Below are 19,347 nucleotides of genomic sequence, written 5' to 3' on the forward strand. Positions count from 1 at the left end.
TATCTTGATACAATCGGTATAATAAAATAAATGAAACCCAAACACATGTTTTCAATTTAAAATTTTTCTTTGGCCCAAAAGATACATAATAATTGCTTATTTCACTTTAGTTTCTTTTTTGTTTCGTTGCTTTCCCACCGACTGAGGAGACGGTATTAGTTCGATGGTAACCTCCAAAAAGAAATTTCTATCGGCCACCGCAACACCACCACCAATCACAATCTCCTACTCCAATAATAAATCTATCCTTAAAGCTTATCATACTGGACCACACCATCACCCAGCAAGTGGTGTTTATTTTCAATATTTATATTTGCATGAATAGCGCAATAACAAAATCCAATTAAATTGGAAAACACCATGTCGTGATGCTTCTCGGAAAAGCGGGGACTCTTTGGTTTGGTTGTTGTTTTCTTTTCCAGCGGTGGCGATGAGCTAGATGAACAACGGAAATGAATGTATACAGTTCAATGATGAAGTTTCTTTATGCCCACATATTTAAAAGAAATTATAAAATAAAAATAATAAAATCTTAAGAAATAAAACAAAAATGTTAGTACTCACATCTTGACCGCAAGACAAAAACTAATAAGTCAGCTATTACATGAAGCCTCAAGAGGCGCGCCTCTTTTCAAAACCAATGAGTGCAAAAGAGAAAGAAGATAAAACAAAATATTATCCGACCGGAGAGTCGTGGGCCAAAATTCTGAGACTTTTTTGACGTTTCTTTTTCCACTCTTTCTTTTTTCAACATTCCCTTTCATTTCGTTTTGCTTCTTGAAGGAATACAACAACAACAATAATTAAATCAAAAGAGAAATGTCAAATTTGAGTCTTTCACTCAAGAGGCATCGTGTAATAGTACGCGCCTCACAGAATGATTATCAAAAGAAAATTCGAAAAAAGAGTCGCGCCTCTTGAGGCTTCATGTAATAGCTGACTAACTGCACAATTTTTTTTCACAAATGACAGATAATCTTAAAGTTTTAAACACAATTTTGATACTCATTTTCGTATGAAGATGTCGCTAGTAGTATGTGTGTATTTTTCACTTTTTCACTTTTTGAAATCAAAAAGTGAATGTAGTTAAGCCTTAAGCCTTAAACTAAACTTATACAAACTATAGCTTGCCGAATCGAAGAAAATGGACCTTATGCAAGTAAAATTGTTACTTGGGATGTTTTCTCACTTTATAATTTTGATATTTGTTATTGGTTGTCTTCCTTTGGGCTCAGAAAAGTACTTTTTAGTACTTCTGAATCCATTCAAAGACATTTTTTCTATAGAAGAAATGGAGTTGAACACAACTAGAAGTACTTAGCAGTAGATACTTAGGGCTTAACTACATACACCACTTTTTGAAAAAGTACAAAAGTGAAAATATTTTTTTTCAGGCTAGCGCAATTTTTTTGTGAAAAAGAGTATACAAATTGTCTTTTAGACCAAAAAATAAGCTTCCTGCATCATTTGTTTTAATTTTCCAGCCCGAAAAACTATACAAAAATGCGTTTGAAAATTTTCACTTTTGTACTTTTTCACTTTTTGAGCCAATGTAGTTAAGCCTTTAAGGCCAAAGGAATACAGCTATTAAAAAAAATCATGTTTTAAATAAAATTCGGCAATATTGGCAAATTAAAGTAGAACCAAAATTTGCATTAATTTAGTGTGTTCAACCCTTTATACTCTTATTCCCTGAACTCGATTTAAAAAAAAAAACTCTCATTTGTAAACCCATCTAATTTTGACGTAATTCCTGTACTGTTGGTAGAAAAAAGCCTAGATGATAGTTTTGTTCGACCGACTTGTGTGTGTTTTTTTCTTGAAGTCCAAAAAACTAAAATCGATTTGGATTTTAGTTTAAATTCCTCTGGAATAAATCTACCATCATCAGTCTATAAAAATTAATATTCAAATATACATTAAAGAAAGTTATTTGAATAATATAAAATTATTAAATACCAATTGAGTGCCAATTGAAATAAAAAACCAACGAAAAAAAAAAGGAACTAGGAAGGACTTTTTAATTTTTCTTCCGTGTTTCAACCACTTTTCATACCAGAGAAAAAATCAAAATATCGATTTTTGTGTAGATTTTGACTGCGTAAAAAAAAGTAAAGAAAAAATACTATAATCATGTCTTATGTGAGTATTATTGTCACATTTCGATAGATTTGTTATAAACAAATTTTTGGAAAACATTTTTTAGCGACTGAAAGCAACCAAATGTCCCACAGATGAATTATCGCTTACCAATAAAGCCATAGTAAATGTAAATGATTTTCCTGATGAAATCAAGTAAGTTAATGGTTTAACAGAAAAGTAAGTAACTAACCCATTTTTTTGAATAAAGATATGCCGATATATCAACCGGACCAGGACAACATTTCATTTTTGCATTGGAGAAGACCTCCGAAGTTCCTCGAGGACATGTTGGCTTCTCTTTGGTCCAGCGAAAATGGGCCACTCTGTCAATTAACCAAGATATCGACGTACGCCCATATCGATTTGATGTTAATGCAGATATTATCTGTACTGTTGTTTTAGAGACGGACTTTTTGCAAAAGAAAACGTAAGTTTTTCTATTTTTAATGCAATTCTTATCTAAATGTGTATTGATTTTTTCTTCTATTTTTATATAATCTTAATCCATTAAAAAATGTCAAGGGTATCTCAAGATCCGTATGATTCTGATTTAATGGCAAAAGAATTCTTATTGCAATTCGCTGGAATGGCCTTGACTGTGGGACAAACATTGGTTTTTAGTTTTCAAGATAAGAAATTGTTGGGGTTGGCTGTTAAGACGCTAGAAGGTTTGTATATAATCGCCGTGTTTTAACTCGGAAACAACAACAAATGATTATTAAGGATAAGCAAATGTTTTTTAATTGTTGGTTTAAAGAGAAATTTTTTTTCTAAACTTTACATTTTTGATGCTTTAAGCCTAATACGCAGCTGGAGCGAAACGAAATTTTCCATACAAATGCTATTTTTGTATGGAAATTTAACGAAATCTTGAAAGAAAATTAATTTTTGTTTTAAACCTTATTTTCTGATGTTTTTTTCTTGAATTTTTTTGTATTTATATTTTTATTATTTTGACTGTTGACTTTGGAAACTTATGGCGAAATTCATAGTCATCACTCAAGTTAAGATTTTTCTCAACTTAAGCATTCACTTGAGAAGGATAAAATCTTTACTTGACAAAATATTTTTCTCAATCAAACTCACAATGAAATTTGACTGATTTAATGAAACTCATCTAAAAATACTTTCTACTTGCTCTATAGGGCAAGTATTGGTTTAGTGTCGAAAAAAAAATTGAGGTTTTAATCAAAACCAATATTAAGATGATGGAGAACTCCGAAAAAGTGAGTCTCTCAATTCCGTCCGTGCGTCTGTGCGGTTGTGCGTCCATCTGTACACATTTCCACAGCCATATCTCACTTAGAAAGTTTTTCAATTTATTCCAAATAACTCGAAAACGGCTCTAACGATTTTGATAAAAAAAACTTGTGTATAATTTTACAAACAAGACCCAACTTTTGATTTAAAAAAAATATTTTTTGGAATTTTACTAACGATACCTGCCATAGAACCGTTTTTTTGATTTCAAAATATCTGTTACAAGACTACCCCGAGTTCAACGAAAATTTTTTTACAAAAGCGTTTAGTTAACCGTAATATTAAAATGTTAGAAAATTTACAAAAAACACATTTTTGGGTTTTTAAAAAACATTTCAAAATTTTTTTTTGAAAAATCAATTTTTTGAAAATGGATTTTTGAAATGTTTCGAAATTTTGTTTTTTAGTGTAAATTAATTATTTCTTCAAAATGGCATACCAACATTCCTCTTTTTTGATGTTAGAAATTTGTATGTATAAAAAATTAATTTAAAAAAAAAAAATGCTCTAACGATTTTCAAATTTTTTTTCTCAAAATAACTTTTCATACAAGAAATCAGATGGCATACTTTGTTTTGTAATCAAAACCTTTAAAAAAGGAGTTTTATTAATGATAAAAACAGATTTTAGGTACTTTTTTACATAATGGGAAATAGTTTAATTAAATCTAATTATAATTTTGCCTCATTTTTTTATAAAAAGCTTTAAGAAAAGATATACTTTTACCATAAGAGCAAGTATGTGCGACCACAGTCGTGCATTTTATTTTTAATAATACGCTATCGGTTTTTTTCTTTAATGTTAAATATCGTCTATCGCAACAAAAAGAAAATCAAATCAATGAATATATTTTTAGTTTACAGTTTACGTAAATTGGACAAATTTCATTTTCAGCTTGATTGAGAAAGAAATTTTCTAAAGTCTAGATTTTACTTTAATCAAGTTGATCGCTCTATTATTGCTACAAATAAAGACATCACTTGAGAAAATGCTTTAGTTGAGAAAAATATCAACTTCAGCTACGACGGCGGAATTCAGAGTCGTCATTCAAGTAAAAAATTTTTTCAAGCAAAGTCTGAGATGAAGTTTCTGAGTGTTTGCTAAAGCATTTACTTCAAAATTTCCTCAGTTGGTATTCTTAAGCTAAAATTAAGGAATCTCTTAGGTTTTCCTAACGTAAGGAGTTGAAGTGGGCCAAACGCAAGTGCAAAAAATGTTCACTTGAGTAAAATGTTTACTTGATTGACGACTCTGAATTCCGCTCTGAATTCCACCCTTAAATTTTTTTCGTTTCTCTTCAGCTAGGCTTTAAAATTAAAGGATTATAAATAACAAATAACAGTAATCGTTTGTTCTTGTTTAAAGGATAAAAAGTTTACTCAGTAAAATACTGAGTACCAATAAAACACGACTTTGATTTTTATTTTAACTCATTTTCACTTGATTCTATATCTTTCTTTTTTTTTTAAAGCTGTGGACTCGAGTGCATTAAAAGAAAATAAAGAAATGGCTACGAAGAATGTTCGTTTTGGACGTTTAACCGGCAATACTGTAGTACAGTTTGAGAAGGCAGAAAATTCTTCATTGAATTTAGTTGGAAAAGCTAAAGGGTAAATTAATTTCTCAGTATTTCTTTTTCTATACATAGAATTTTTTTTGCATGCAGACACAAAAAACAACTAAGACACTATTACCTATATTCTTTTTAGATTTTTCAATTGGCTATTAGGTGTATTTCTTTAGCCAACTTTATGACATGAGCACAATAAAAAAAATTAAAAATTGCCAAAATTTTATGATTCAAATGATTGATGATTCATAAATTCTTTTACAAAATATATTAAGATAACATAATTTAACAATAAGATCGTTATGAAGTTTAAAATTATAATTTCATCATTTTTTTACATCTACGTTTCGAAGCAAACTATTTAGGTTTATTGAGTCATCTTTCATTTATGCTTAAAAATGTTAGTGAGAAAATAGCTAAGCTGAATCGAAAAGTATATTTACACAAAGTTGAAAAGTATGAAAATAGTATAGCTGATGTATAGATGTACCTAGCCTATTCATAAATACTGATACAACGAAATACTTAAATCAACTGATTTGTTTCGTCTTTTGGTTTGAAACCCTTTGCCTTCGATGTCGTTGCTTCTGTTGTTTTTATAATTTTCAAAAAAAAAAAAAATATATTTTTAAAAATTTAATATTTAAGCATTTGAGACTTTCAATCAAATCAAAGAGGGTTGAAAATGGTCAGTTTTACTACTCATCGGGATTAGAAAAGCAGACGAGATTGATTGGCAGTTCTGAATTTTTAACTTCATAAATTTTCCATAAAAATGTATATAGAGTGAAGAATTGTGGCCGATGGAACAAATGTTAAAACAATATCTGCACTGAAAAATTCGCTTCATGATAGATAGTGGACAAATTTGTTGACATCTTCGATTTTCTTTATTTCAGATTCATTTAATGGTATTCAATTTGTAAAATAGTAAAACAAAAGGTTTGCTGATTTATGAGTTCTAACAAAAATAGTAATAACAGCGATTTCAAATTATTATTATAAAAGCTGAAAGTGCATGCTTCTATTAACATATTTAATTGCAATGCAAATAATTCAATAAATTTTATTTTTGCTTTGTTTATTTTTTTATTTTGTTTTATTTTATTAACATATTTGTAAAATAGGTGGGCATTTGTTTTCTATATGCAAATTAATTATATTTGTTGAGTAGTATGTACTTAAACTAAACAAGTGCGTGACTAATCACGGTATATTAAACAAGACAAAATGAACTAACATATGAACACGTGTATGTATACAACATATCGTCTTCCCCCATATTAAAATGATGCACACGCAATGTTATCACTTTCGATCGGCTTATCAAATCTGTTTTATCAAAATAAATTAATAGATATGAGTTTTCCAAGAAATGGAATGACTCAAAAAATCCCCTTTTAATTAGTTAATTTTGTACCCCATACATGACAACAAATTCCAACAAGATAAAAGGAAGGGACGTTTTTAATTTTTTGACAATAAGAGCAAAGAAAAAAATGTTATGATGTTTTACCCGTACTCGCGTCACTTTGCATATTTTTTATCAACTGGATTAGTCCATTTTCATTTTTCGGACCTATGTATGTAAAGATCTTCATAAGGATTTAAGCTGACCCATCATTCATTCTATGTACGAGGAAATTTAAGATAATTTTATTTTTCCTTTCCTCTCTTAAGGCTTATTTACGACCTCAACATTTCATCGTCGGGAAATGTTTTTCTTCATTCTTCTTTTTTAGTTTTGGGAATGAAATAAAATCAGAAGGGCCAAATAAGAAGTGGGTGATTTAATATATCAAATCCACATTCCTGTAAGAAAGTCGTCTCAAAATGGCTCTTGAAACTTAAGCCTTGTCTTGTAAAATCGAATCCCCTTTAGTTCACTTTCCTCTTCGTTTTTATTTGATGGCATATTTTCTTCTTATGCAGCAATGTTTGTATATAGTATACATCGGTTATATTGACACCCTATTCTTTACTGAAAACTTGTAGCCATGATTTTTCAAGAGAGAATCATCTTCAATTGACTCTGCTTTGTTTGAACCGACAATACCACTTATACACTATTGTTTTTTCCAAGTCAAGTGTCCTGGTAAGCACTTGATATGCCTTGTCTCTCAAGACCTTAATCACAGCTAGAAAATAAATTTTATCCATAAATTAGTTTTGTCTTTCCGATTCACTTGTTAACTCAACAAAAATACAATAACCAACGACCCGTTTTTTGAAAGAAATTTCTTTTAATAAAGAGAGTTTAAACAATCCCAATCAATTCACTCATTATCTATAAAAGTAAAACAGGAGTTGCCAGAGTTTTTGTGCATATTATATATATTAAATTAAGAACAATATTTTTTAAACAAATTTTATAGATCTAAATCTTCACAAAAGTAGATGTCATATAATGCTATTGCAAATATTCCAAATTGCTCCAAGACAATGACCTTAAACGCCATATGAAATCTAAAGAGCCACCGAAAGAATTGCAACATAATAAAGACAACAGAAGCTTAGAATAGGCTAATGCTCGCAATGCAAAAACAAAGGCCATATTTTTATAAGCTCAAAAGGTAGTCGACCCCAAGTTTTCGGCGAAGATCTAGGGTGCTTTCATAATTGCATGGTTGCTTTGTTTACATGCGGGCATTTGCGATCAGACTAATGTCAGAAAAACTATTTGCGCATGTATTTATGAACACTTTTTCTGATTTGGGTCTTTTGTCAAAAGTTTGAAGTTTCAATTCAGCCTCTTCTTCAAAATAAACCAATTCCATCCTTTAAGAAAAAAATCTTTTTTTTTAAACATTTCTCCAAATGTTTAAAAATGTAGGTATTATATGCAAGAAATTCGCGGCTATTTTTGTTATTTTGACTTGAATTTTGAATTTCCATTCAAAATTTTGATAGAATTGAGAAATAAAGGAAATCTGTATCATTTTTTACGTCATGTTCTTTCTTTCTTCAAGTTTGAATTCATTGCGCATGGGAATTTTTTAATTTGCACATTTGCGCTGCAAATATTTGCGTTTTACATTTATGAACACCTGACATTTGTTATTTGCATTAATGAAAGCTTTGCATTCGTCAGACTTGCGCAACCATGCATTTTTGAAAGCACCCCTATATGCACTTTCTAAATGCTTTATCGTCGAAAAGTCGAAAAAAAACCATTACCTTCACCGAAAGGCTATTTTTGGTTTTTTGATGGAACAAAAGGATTGCATCTCACAATGAAACAAAACTGTGCAGTGTTGAGACAGATAAATGAGTCGTTTCCGATGATGAGCTATATTGCCAAAAAATTTCACAAAATAAAGCATTCAAATAAAATAAATTTACTGGTACAAAATTTTTTTAATATCGTCTTTAATTGCACTGTAGCTCTAGGTCTGGTTCTTGGTTCAAATAAGAAGTTAGTTATCTGGTCTGTAAACAAGATTGCTCATGCAGCACATTTTCACAATTTTAATTCGTCCAGCGATTGTCAAACGATCCATATTCCATAAAATCAAACCTTTAACTAAACAAAGTACACAATTTTGGATGACAAATTGGTTCAATTTATTAAAAACACTTACGATATAAATCTAATGGTTCAACAGTGATTCATTTACATGATTCATGCCGTCAAATTATAACAAATAAACTACAAGATTTGGGTAATTGTTTAAATCTATTTTTGGTTTTATTGAAAGTATGGTTATTAACCATTAACCATGATAAATAAATATTATCTTAGTTTTATTTTTTTTTTTATTGCTTGCCAAATTTTAAGTTATCAGACAAATAGGCAGCACTAATATTTTTTATTAATTAAGTTAGGTATACTAAATAAATTGAAATAAAATGCACGACTGCGTCGTGAGTATTTGTTCATATTGTTATGAATCTTTAATTTTATAAGAACAAAATTTAAAAAAAAAATAACGTACAATTCGTATGTCATAGAGATATGACAAACAACTTCATAAATAGTTTTGCACTCCAAACGAAATAGGGCCTTAGATTTATTCTAATAAAATGATTATACCAACCTATTTAAAAAAAACATCAATTTTTAGTAAATAATATCACGGAACTGCAAAAAGACAACACTGAAGAGCTGGGGGGTCATTCCGTATCTCGATTATCGTCAGACGTTAACGTTTAGACGATAGGCTTGCTTCACGTAAAATTGAAAACGTCAATCGTTTGGACGATCACGTTTTCGCTATAATTTTTTTGCTTCACGGAAGACGAAAATCGTCTAAACGTACACGCAAAAACGTTGACGTTTGGACGATAGCTAAATAGCTCACGTTTTCCATACGTTTATATCCATTTAATGTTTTTTATATTTTTTCAAGACTCAACAACGTTTGGACGATAGCTAAATAGCTCACGTTTTCCATACGTTTATATCCATTTAATGTTTTTTATATTTTTTCAAGACTCAACAAATGTAATATGAGATTCGTGTTTGTTTATTATTAAATACAAAAACCATCAAATCATATGGTTAATTTTTGGGGTTACTCAAAAAAAAATTAAAATGATAAGTTTGTCCTAACAAACGTAAGTATTTGTTAATTTGCATGTGCATACACATATAAAAATTGTTTTTGCTAGAAAAATGCAAAGAAAAAAAAATTAACACAACATTTATTTTGCATTTTTCTTCAATTCATACCACCAACAAAAAAAAAATGACAGGACACAAACACAAAAAAAAACACATAAAATGCAACCACGCTTCTTCTTCTTCTTTTGCTTAGTGACAGACAGAGTCAGTATGACATTTAAAGCAGTTTGAGAATTTCTGAAACCTTTCAAACTGTGTCAAGAAATAAACGTAGACGAAACGAATTTCGCTGAGTTACGTGAAGCAAATTGTGGACGATCACGTCCTCGATTAACGTTTTGACGATTATCGTTTTGAAAATTACGGAATGACCCCCCTGATTTGATCTCTAAAGAACAACAACAACAATTATCATGCAATAAGCAACAAAATATATAAGATACATTAAATTATTTTTCAATGAGGCTCTTTTTGGTATATTTTAGCTTGTACGAAGCAATTGAAAGGTCTCGCTAAAGCGCTCAACAGAAGTCCGGCATCACTGATATGCTCGATTTGATATCTTGATATCTCTTTTCCATCTTATATCGCGCATTATGTTCCTCGCTTAAAACCCCCTAAAAAAATATTTGATTCTGACACCATAACTTATGTTGGCCTCTGCCATTTATAAATTTAACATTAAGAAAGATTGTTGAGTCTCATTCCTTTGAACAGAATAGTGTATTGTAAACAAAAAATATCAAACAATTCATTAAATTTAATGTACCTACAAAAATTTTAAATAATATTTAAGTTTTTATATCTTTTGTTTATTTTTTACAGAAAAGTTGTTCGCCAGTCCATTATCAATCCCGACTGGGACTTCGGCAAGATGGGAATTGGTGGTCTTGACAAAGAATTCAATGCCATCTTTCGTCGTGCATTTGCATCTCGAGTTTTCCCCCCAGAGCTTGTTGAGCAATTGGGTTGCAAGCACGTCAAAGGTATCTTGCTGTATGGTCCTCCCGGTACTGGCAAAACTCTGATGGCTCGACAAATTGGTAACATGCTTAATGCTCGTGAGCCTAAGATCGTCAATGGTCCACAGATTTTGGATAAGTATGTTGGTGAATCTGAAGCAAATATTCGTCGACTATTTGCTGATGCCGAAGAGGAAGAAAAACGAGTTAGTTTACATAAATTCTATTGTTTTCAAAAATATTCAACTTTCATTTGTATTCCAGCTCGGTCCAAACAGTGGTCTCCATATAATTATCTTTGATGAAATCGATGCCATATGCAAGGCTCGTGGTTCAGTTGCTGGCAACAGTGGAGTTCACGATACCGTAGTCAATCAATTGCTGGCCAAGATTGATGGTGTCGAACAATTAAATAATATTCTAGTCATTGGCATGACAAATCGTCGTGATATGATTGATGAGGCTCTAATGCGACCCGGTCGTTTGGAGGTTCAAATGGAAATTAGTTTGCCAAATGAAGAGGGTCGTGTACAAATTCTTAATATTCACACAAAGCGAATGAGGGAATTTAAGAAAATCGCCCCTGATGTAGATTCAAAGGTTTGTTGTATCTTTGAGGTCTTTATGCCATAACGTAAAAAAACGTTTTTCTTTAATAGGAAATAGCTGCTCTAACTAAAAATTTCAGTGGTGCTGAAATTGAAGGTTTAGTTCGTGCTGCACAGTCAACAGCAATGAATCGTCTAATTAAAGCAGCTTCCAAGGTTGAAGTTGATCCAGAAGCTATGGAAAAATTGATGGTTAATCGTGGTGATTTCCTCCATGCATTGGAGAATGATATTAAACCTGTAAGTTTGACAAATTTCAAACCAACCAAAGAAATGATTTAATCACATTGTTTATTTAAGGCATTTGGTACAGCTCAAGAGATTCTTGATAACATGCTTTCTCGTGGTATTATCAACTGGGGCACACCTGTGTCTAATCTTCTCGAAGATGGTATGTTGTATGTGCAACAAGCAAAGGCAACTGAAAGCTCAGGTCTAGTCTCAGTGCTGATTGAAGGGTCACCCAATTCGGGAAAAACTGCTCTTGCTGCCAAATTGGCAAAAATGTCCGATTTTCCATTTGTCAAAGTTTGTTCTCCTGAAGATATGGTTGGTTTTACCGAATCAGCTAAATGTCTTCATATTCGTAAGGTAATTTGGTTTTAAATTTTGTATTTTGTTGGGTTTCTGTATGAATAATAAAAATTTCTAGATTTTTGATGATGCTTACCGTTCAACACTGAGTTGTATTGTCGTTGATAATGTTGAACGACTCTTGGATTATGGTCCCATTGGACCAAGATATTCCAATTTGACACTGCAAGCTTTGTTAGTTTTATTGAAGAAACAACCACCTAAAGGTCGTAAATTACTTATTTTGTGCACCAGCAGTAGGCGGTAAGTAGTTTTATTAAATTTTGTCGATGGTTACATATTTTTCGCTTCAAAGGAATGGTTTTTCAAACTCATTAAAATACTTTAATAACAATAAGTGCAATGATAATGTATATAAGATTAGATTGATTCCACTTCTTGGTGGCTTATTCAGCTATTGATATGAAAGCCATATTGCCGATCCTTGAAAATCTTTCGTTCCCCGAGATATTCTTTTCGCTGAATACTTTTTCAGTGTTTGCGTAACTTTGGCAGGAAGAAAATTAAGTACAAGTTGAAGGATGTATATGTCAAATGTTTCGAAATGACAATCCATTTCGAAAAAGACCAACTGAATGAATAGGTCAAATGGAAAAACTTTCGCAATGTTTTTAACTGCAGTACTCAGCGGTAGAATGAAAATCGCCCTGGTATAGGTACCAGGGCATAGTGAAATTCAAGGCAACAAAGCGCCGCGCCGATGTACTAGCCAGGCAAAGCTCAGCTCTTCATGTCTCGAAATCCCCCTGGGAAGAAAATATGGCCCACCCACGACAAAAAAAGATAAATATAGGCCTTATATATACAGGATAATATCTATAATCACCGGGCCGATAGGTGAGCACGTGGGTAAAATCCGTATACCGTACAATGACCATTGCCGAAGTTTTAAGGCTACACAGAAGAAAGAGAAACTAGAACATTTCTCTGCAACTGCCCAGCCCTGTTCCAATCAAAACCTCAAGCTTTCGGTGCTTCGTTCCTAAAGAAGTAATCAATCATTTTCCTAAACCAAATTCAATTTGGTCCCAAGGGAGATTATGTGAGGAAGAAACTGGTTAATATAAACAAAATAACAAAGCAAAAAGTTGTAATGTTCACTCTAAGTTCCTATTTACCTTAGATCCTTATCTAAAGGACATGATTCACCAGAAACATAAGAAATACAAATTAGGGGCCTTTTCACGTACTGCTAACCACAAAATAGTTGAGTTCCGTAACTTAATTTTCAAATTCAATTCAAGACTGTGCAGGTGGTCTTTTGAGAACTTTTCTAAACAGGGGCTCCAAAACCAAAAATTATCAATTCATAGGTCACAAATTTATTATCTCCAACAGGCTTTTTTACCGTTCCTAACTTTGGCGTGCACATTGTGGCGGAATCAAAATAAAACTTACGAATAATTTTTATATTCAAACTTTAAATTTAAAAAGTGCACTGGAAATTTTCTCAAGCCAATAGAGACATTTTCAAAAACATACTTTTTTATGAATTTTTTTTGTCAGTAGTTGTAGCTTTTTAAAACATACTTTTAGCGCAAACCCAATTTTTTTAGCAACAACGTTTTAAATATTCAAGGTTTTGCTTAAAAAAAGTCAGCCCAAAGCTGCAATCGCTGTAAAAAAAAGTTTCGTCCTTAAAATTTAAACTTTTCTCCATCGGCACAACGAACAGGAAGTGCACTTTTCAAACCTCATATTAAAAAGAATTACTGACCTATAAGAGCTACAAAATTAACAAAAAAAATATAAAGAGAAAAAGGTTTGACGAGTTTAAAAAAGATGACCAGTTTTAGTATACGACCCCCATACAATATTGCGTTACTCCGCAAGAGCGCAATTAATTTTTAAAATAATGATTTATCCTTGCTTTTTGTTAAATTTAATAAAACAGTCAGAAATGAAAATTAATTTGCATATCATTTTGGGACAAACGACTAACCATCCTCTGAAAAACGTAATTCCATTGAAGCGAAGAAAAAAGTGTTTGACTAAAAACCAATACAATTTATATCTGAATTTATACTAACTTAAAATTGTATGTTTACAAATAATAGTCAAGTCCTAGAAGACATGGAAATGCTTTCTGCATTCACTTCAATTCTACATGTACCCAATTTGTCACATCCCGATCATGTATCAGCTGTTCTTGAAGATGTTGAGCTATTTAACAAGGGAGAACTTCAAGCCATTGGCAAAAAAATGAACGGAAAGAAGTCAGTTTATACAAAATATTTTTGTTTTCTCACTCATAAGCATTTTTGTATTACACAGAGTATTTATTGGCATCAAGAAGCTACTTGGTCTTGTCGATATGGCTCGCCAAACCGAACATCAATATCGTGCAATAAAATTCCTCTCGAAGATGGAAGAAGAAGGTGGTCTCGATATGAAGTAACTACTCAAGAAGGATCTCAATATGTCTGTTGTTGTGCTAAACGATGTTTTCTAAATAAAAAAAAACCACATACGAAAAAACAACAACAACAAGAATAACAAAAAAAAAAGTAACTCAAGTCAATATATATTTAAAATTTATTTAAAAAAAAAAAATCTATCATACTAATATTGTATACATAAAGTAATTAATTCAATTCTTAAACAATACAAAGTATTTATATAATATATTAATTAATCAATCACACTTATACATTACATACAATTTTTTTTGTATGGGTTTCGTTTTAGCTAAGCAACAATTTTCTTTGTTTTTTTTTTTTTTTAAGTGCAAATATTTTATAAGTTTTTTTTCTCTTGTCATTTTTCTTTAGTCTTGGTTACACGAACAATATCTTTAAATGGAGGAAAAAGAAAACAATTTTAAAAATGTTAAGGCTATAAAGATAGTAAAAGTTGTGACTTATGATTTATTAGCATTGAAAAGTTTTAAAATATTAGGTATCTCGAAACATCATCTTAAATAAATGATTAAATGACTGTAGAATATTTATTATGAATATTTAAAACTAATATTAGCCATGTTTTTTTGGTAACTCAGACTTAGCTCAGTTATAAAATTTTGCATGGAAAACAACAACAAATGATTGCTAGGGATAAACAAAAGTTTTTTTTTGTTGGTTTAGAGAAAAATTTTTTTTCTCAACCTATAAATTTTTGACCTTTCAACAATAACAAAATAATAATAAAAAATAAAAGCAATCATAAATGTTGGTTTTTAAAGCATAAAATGTTTACTCAGTGAATTACTCAGTACCAATGAAACACGGCTATTGTATTTTTCAAGTCATAGTTAGTTGGAAAAGTGAATTGGAGGCCAGTTTGGTTGACTGACTTTAATACTTGAATTCCATGGTTTACTACATTTAAGCATAAAAACTTTCATCTTTTGTTTCTCAGCGATTATGTCAAATAAAAATGGTGAACTTGTTCATATGCAAATAAACATTTATTTCTTTCACTCAAGTGAAGTCACCCTATAGAGTTTGAATTTTAAGTAAATCGTTAATCTCCAGGGATAATTTGTTTCCCTCGGAATATTTTTTTACCCCGAAATTTATTTTGCGAGCGTGAATCTCCCTCGAAATTTATTTCCAGACAAAAAAATTAAATAACAGCTAAATTCTCTGGAAAATCGATTACCAATACCAAAAGATTCGGAGAAAAATTTTTCACGGTCATTTTCGTTCACAAATAAGGGAAATTTTTCACTGGGAAATTTGTATTCTCGTTAGCCCTAATAACAATTATCGACCGTTGTTTCAAGAAAATATTTTCTTAACAAAAACAGGATTTGTATTATTTATGTCCAATTTATTCAGTCGCCATTAAAAAAGGGAAATTTTAAAATTTGTATGCGATTTGACGGATTTCTTCATTTTTAATGGAGATTTTAAATATAATGGAGAGTGAATAAATTGGGCCTTAATGGGATTGATCGGTTAAGAGCCATATAATAAATATCCCTTAACGTGTAATGGAACTAATCGGGAATCAACAAGGGTTTTTTTTTTGATTTTTGAGAAAAATCACAATTCAACACTCTATTTCTTGACTATACTCTACAAGTACCTACAATATTGATAAAGTCACCATTTGAGCTCCGATCCAAAACAAACAAAATTTACATATAGAAACAACTAACTATGAATTTGGTTTAAATTTTATGAGAATTGTTGATGTTGAGTTCTTTCTTATTGGCAGAGCAACTAAGTAAAAATCTAAAATAAACCGTCCCTTAAAATTAAAGCTTGAAGCTCTTCACAAAAAAAAAAAACACATTCCATATTTTGAATTACTAAATAGTTGAAAAGTTTGAACAACGACACATCCCAAAACGTTTAGCTAGTTTCCTTTTTTAAAAATCTCAGAGTTTTCGGGAATGTCGAAAACTTCTGTGCAGAATAAAAATTGGAATTGCTTCCTAAACTATTGTCATTATAAAATTATGTGAGATTTCAAAAAAAAAAAAAACTGAACTAGCAAATTTATCACGGAACTTTTATAGTAATAGATTCGCTGTTATGATAATATTATTTTGTGACATTAATTAAAATGTATTTAATAGAATATATTGTTTATATTAATTTTTGTATTTAAGTTGTTATTAAAATCAATTCTTCCAATAAACAGGCGATCGTTTTACTTATTTTTTTTTTTATTTTAAAACTTACAACAAATTATTATTTTTTTTAAATAGTTTTTATGAAAAAATGTATTAATAAAAAAAGAAAATGTGTTAAACTGCGTCAAGTAAGATTTAATTGTATGGTGTCAAAATATTGAACAAAAAAAAAAAGAAACAACCATATCACAAAATCCTTCTTAGTTGAATACGAGTACAATGTTTAGCACCCTAAACAAATACGTATTATTAAAACAATATAAAAGAGTACTATAATATTAATGAATCGAACGAAGAACATTTCAGTACTTTGACGAAAAAATATTCCATTTCATATACCCGACGAAAAATATTCCAATTGGATAATTTCCTACAAAGAATGTTCCATTTGGATAATTCCTGACGAAGAAAATTTCATATAGCTATTTTTCAACGAAAGAGAAAGGAACATTCTTCGTCCAAAACTTATCTTTCATTCTTAAATTTAATGAAAGGAACATTCTTCGTCCAAAATTTAAAGAAAAGAATATTCTTCGTTCGAATTTTAGCTAAAGGGATAAATTATACAGCCATATTCTGCTATTCGATTCACATAAATCGAAAGATTTCATTCCTTAATCACGTCAAACAGGCTTTGAAAAATCTCAACTTTTCGAAAGCAAAGCGATTTGCTCCGTTATTATAGAAATTCTAAGGAAAAAAAATGTTCTTAAATTAAATTTTAACCCCCTTTTAAGGGCTTGTTATTTTAGACTTTCACATGAATCGAATAGCAGAATAGGGCCGATATTCTTCGTCAGACATAAAATTGTAGAGGATGTCCTTCGGCTGGGGCGTTGGTATTTAGGAGTAACAGCTTTTGGTATCATGGCTAAAATATTGAAGAAGTTGAGATTTTAACTATGTAAAAACAATAAAAATTAATGAAAGTAAAGCCAGAGGAGGCCGATAGAGCGCCAATAAATAAGTTAGATTTCTAGACTGCTCCCAGAAACTGAATCCTAGTGACATAATATCACCATTAATTGCTCTCCTGTTTTTTTAATTTCAAGAAATATCTTGTACTCAAGTTTCGACTAAATTGGATTTTGTGATAGAAGTGTTTAATAAACTTAATTCAATTACTAATTTTTAAGGATTTTTTTTTTGTTTGCTTGATAAAAATATATAAAATTGATTGAAAAAATTGGGGATGAAATCTCCTCTTGCCATTTTTTTTGGTATACATAAGTACATTATATTAACTAGTAGCAAAATAGAAATTATCTTGGTTTCTTAATTTTAAAATTAGATGTGCATTGTGAAAGATATTTTAAATTTAATTAAATACAAAAAAAAAACAAAAAACAAACATTTTACCTGTTTAAAATAAAAAAATGAGAAAACGAAAAAAGATCACTATTGAAAATTGTTTGTGCATAAAATATAAGCTAGTGTAAAGCAAAATGTTGTTATTTATTCTAAAGCAAATTAAAGATTATATATTATATATTAATAAAAATACTAAACTACAAATTAAATAAATTACTGTTATCGTAATTAAACAAAAAAAAAATAAGATAAAAAAAAAATATTTGGTTTGTTGTTTTATCGATTACATTTTAACGTAGATTGAAGTTCTGTTTGCAGTTTAGACCATTATTCGTTTGAGCGCTCCTCCTAAATTTGTTAATTTTAAAATTCAATCGCGTTTAATCGTATCTTCATCTTGCATTAAAAACTTCTTTTGTTTTGTCGAATTACTTCAAATGTGAAATTGTTAGTCTATAGATTACAAATTGCCGATGTTGCCGTATTGTTTTTTAAAATTAATTTTTTTTTAAACAAAATCATTTTATTTTTGCTTAAATTTCATAAAACAAATGATAGCAAAAGATTTTTTGAATACAACGGCAACACCTACAATATAAACAGACACGTTTTTAAAAAGCCAGAATCCCGTTTCTATCTGTAAAATTTAAATCCACTAAATTTTATCAAGAGTTTTTGAAAGAATAGTCATCAACTCAAAATTTTGAAAAAAAACGTTATTAAAAAATTTTAAATGGGTTTTCTCAAACTTTTTCGTAGCAAAATATGAATTTATTTTAAAATGTTTGCCCATAAATATTACCAGTTGAATTCCGAAGAGGAAAAGCTAATATATATCACAGTTTTGAAAAAAAAAAAATATAAAAATTACTTCAATTTCATCGGATTTTCTTGATAAAAACTGAATTTTTGCATTGAAATAATTGGTAAATAAGAATTTGGTAAATAAGACTTTGGTAAATAAGAATTTTAAACTTTTGCTTTTTAACTTTCAACAATAAGGGCTATTGAATGAATACAAAATAACTTTATAATTAAATGTTGAACTTAAAAAAAAAATAAGTACTACTTCTATTAAAGAAAGTTCTTGGAAAATGAAATACTTTTTAATTTTTTTCGTTAACCGTAATACATATTGACATTTCCTTTTATAAATTCAAATCATAATAAATGTGGTCAAAAAAATTTGAAAATAAATGCATTTTATAGTACGAAACAGTTTTAAAAACGACATGTTAATTTTTTTTTTTCAAAAATCAGAGTTCAATTCCCATTCTTTCAAAAACCTTTATTCAATTAACTTAATTTTAATTTTACAAATGTGACTAAGCTTCTAGCTTTTCAAAAAATGTTTATTTAAATATTGTAGGTGTTGCCGTTGTGTTCAAATATTTTTTTTTGTGTTTGAAGTCAATTAATAAGAAAATTGCATCCTTGTATGTCCCTCACTCCCATATATGTCCTTGAATTTCCTACACAATCATTTGGCATTAATTATTTTATGAAATTTAAGAAAAAATTTTGAAAAAAAATTTTTTTGTTCACAAAAATCTTCAATTAAATTTAAAAATTCAAAACGGCAACACCGGCAATTTTTACTTTAAAGTATTTTTAATTACCGACGTTTGAAAAAAAAAAAATCATCAAAATCTAAGCTGTTCGACCGGGTTCCCTAATATTGCCAAATTTTTAGCTTTATTTAATCCACTAAAGGGTTTGCAACAAGACAGGCTCTTTTAAAGTTTTTGTATCTT

General features: G+C 29.9%; 1 protein-coding gene across 1 annotated transcript; it reads left to right on the forward strand.

Moving 5' to 3' along the window:
• The first annotated feature begins 1,775 nt into the window (after window positions 1–1,775).
• LOC129910352 (vesicle-fusing ATPase 1) lies at window positions 1,776–15,934 on the forward strand. Its single transcript, XM_055987696.1, has 12 exons — window positions 1,776–2,142; window positions 2,207–2,295; window positions 2,351–2,569; window positions 2,665–2,810; window positions 4,874–5,012; window positions 10,362–10,704; window positions 10,763–11,098; window positions 11,158–11,346; window positions 11,407–11,697; window positions 11,759–11,943; window positions 13,758–13,916; window positions 13,975–15,934. The coding sequence occupies exons 1-12, from the start codon at window positions 2,134–2,136 to the stop codon at window positions 14,096–14,098; spliced, it is 2,229 nt and encodes a 742-aa protein (XP_055843671.1). The 5' UTR covers window positions 1,776–2,133; the 3' UTR covers window positions 14,099–15,934.
• Window positions 15,935–19,347: the final 3,413 nt, after the last annotated feature.

The sequence above is a fragment of the Episyrphus balteatus genome, chromosome 2 (genome assembly GCF_945859705.1).
Source record: "Episyrphus balteatus chromosome 2, idEpiBalt1.1, whole genome shotgun sequence".
Lineage (NCBI taxonomy): Eukaryota > Metazoa > Arthropoda > Insecta > Diptera > Syrphidae > Episyrphus > Episyrphus balteatus.

Coding starts and splice junctions, on each gene's coding strand:
- LOC129910352 (XM_055987696.1), top strand. Junction 2,570..2,664: donor GACTTTTTGCAAAAGAAAAC/GTAAGTTTTTCT, acceptor AAAAATGTCAAG/GGTATCTCAAGATCCGTATG. Junction 13,917..13,974: donor AAAAAAATGAACGGAAAGAA/GTCAGTTTATAC, acceptor TGTATTACACAG/AGTATTTATTGGCATCAAGA.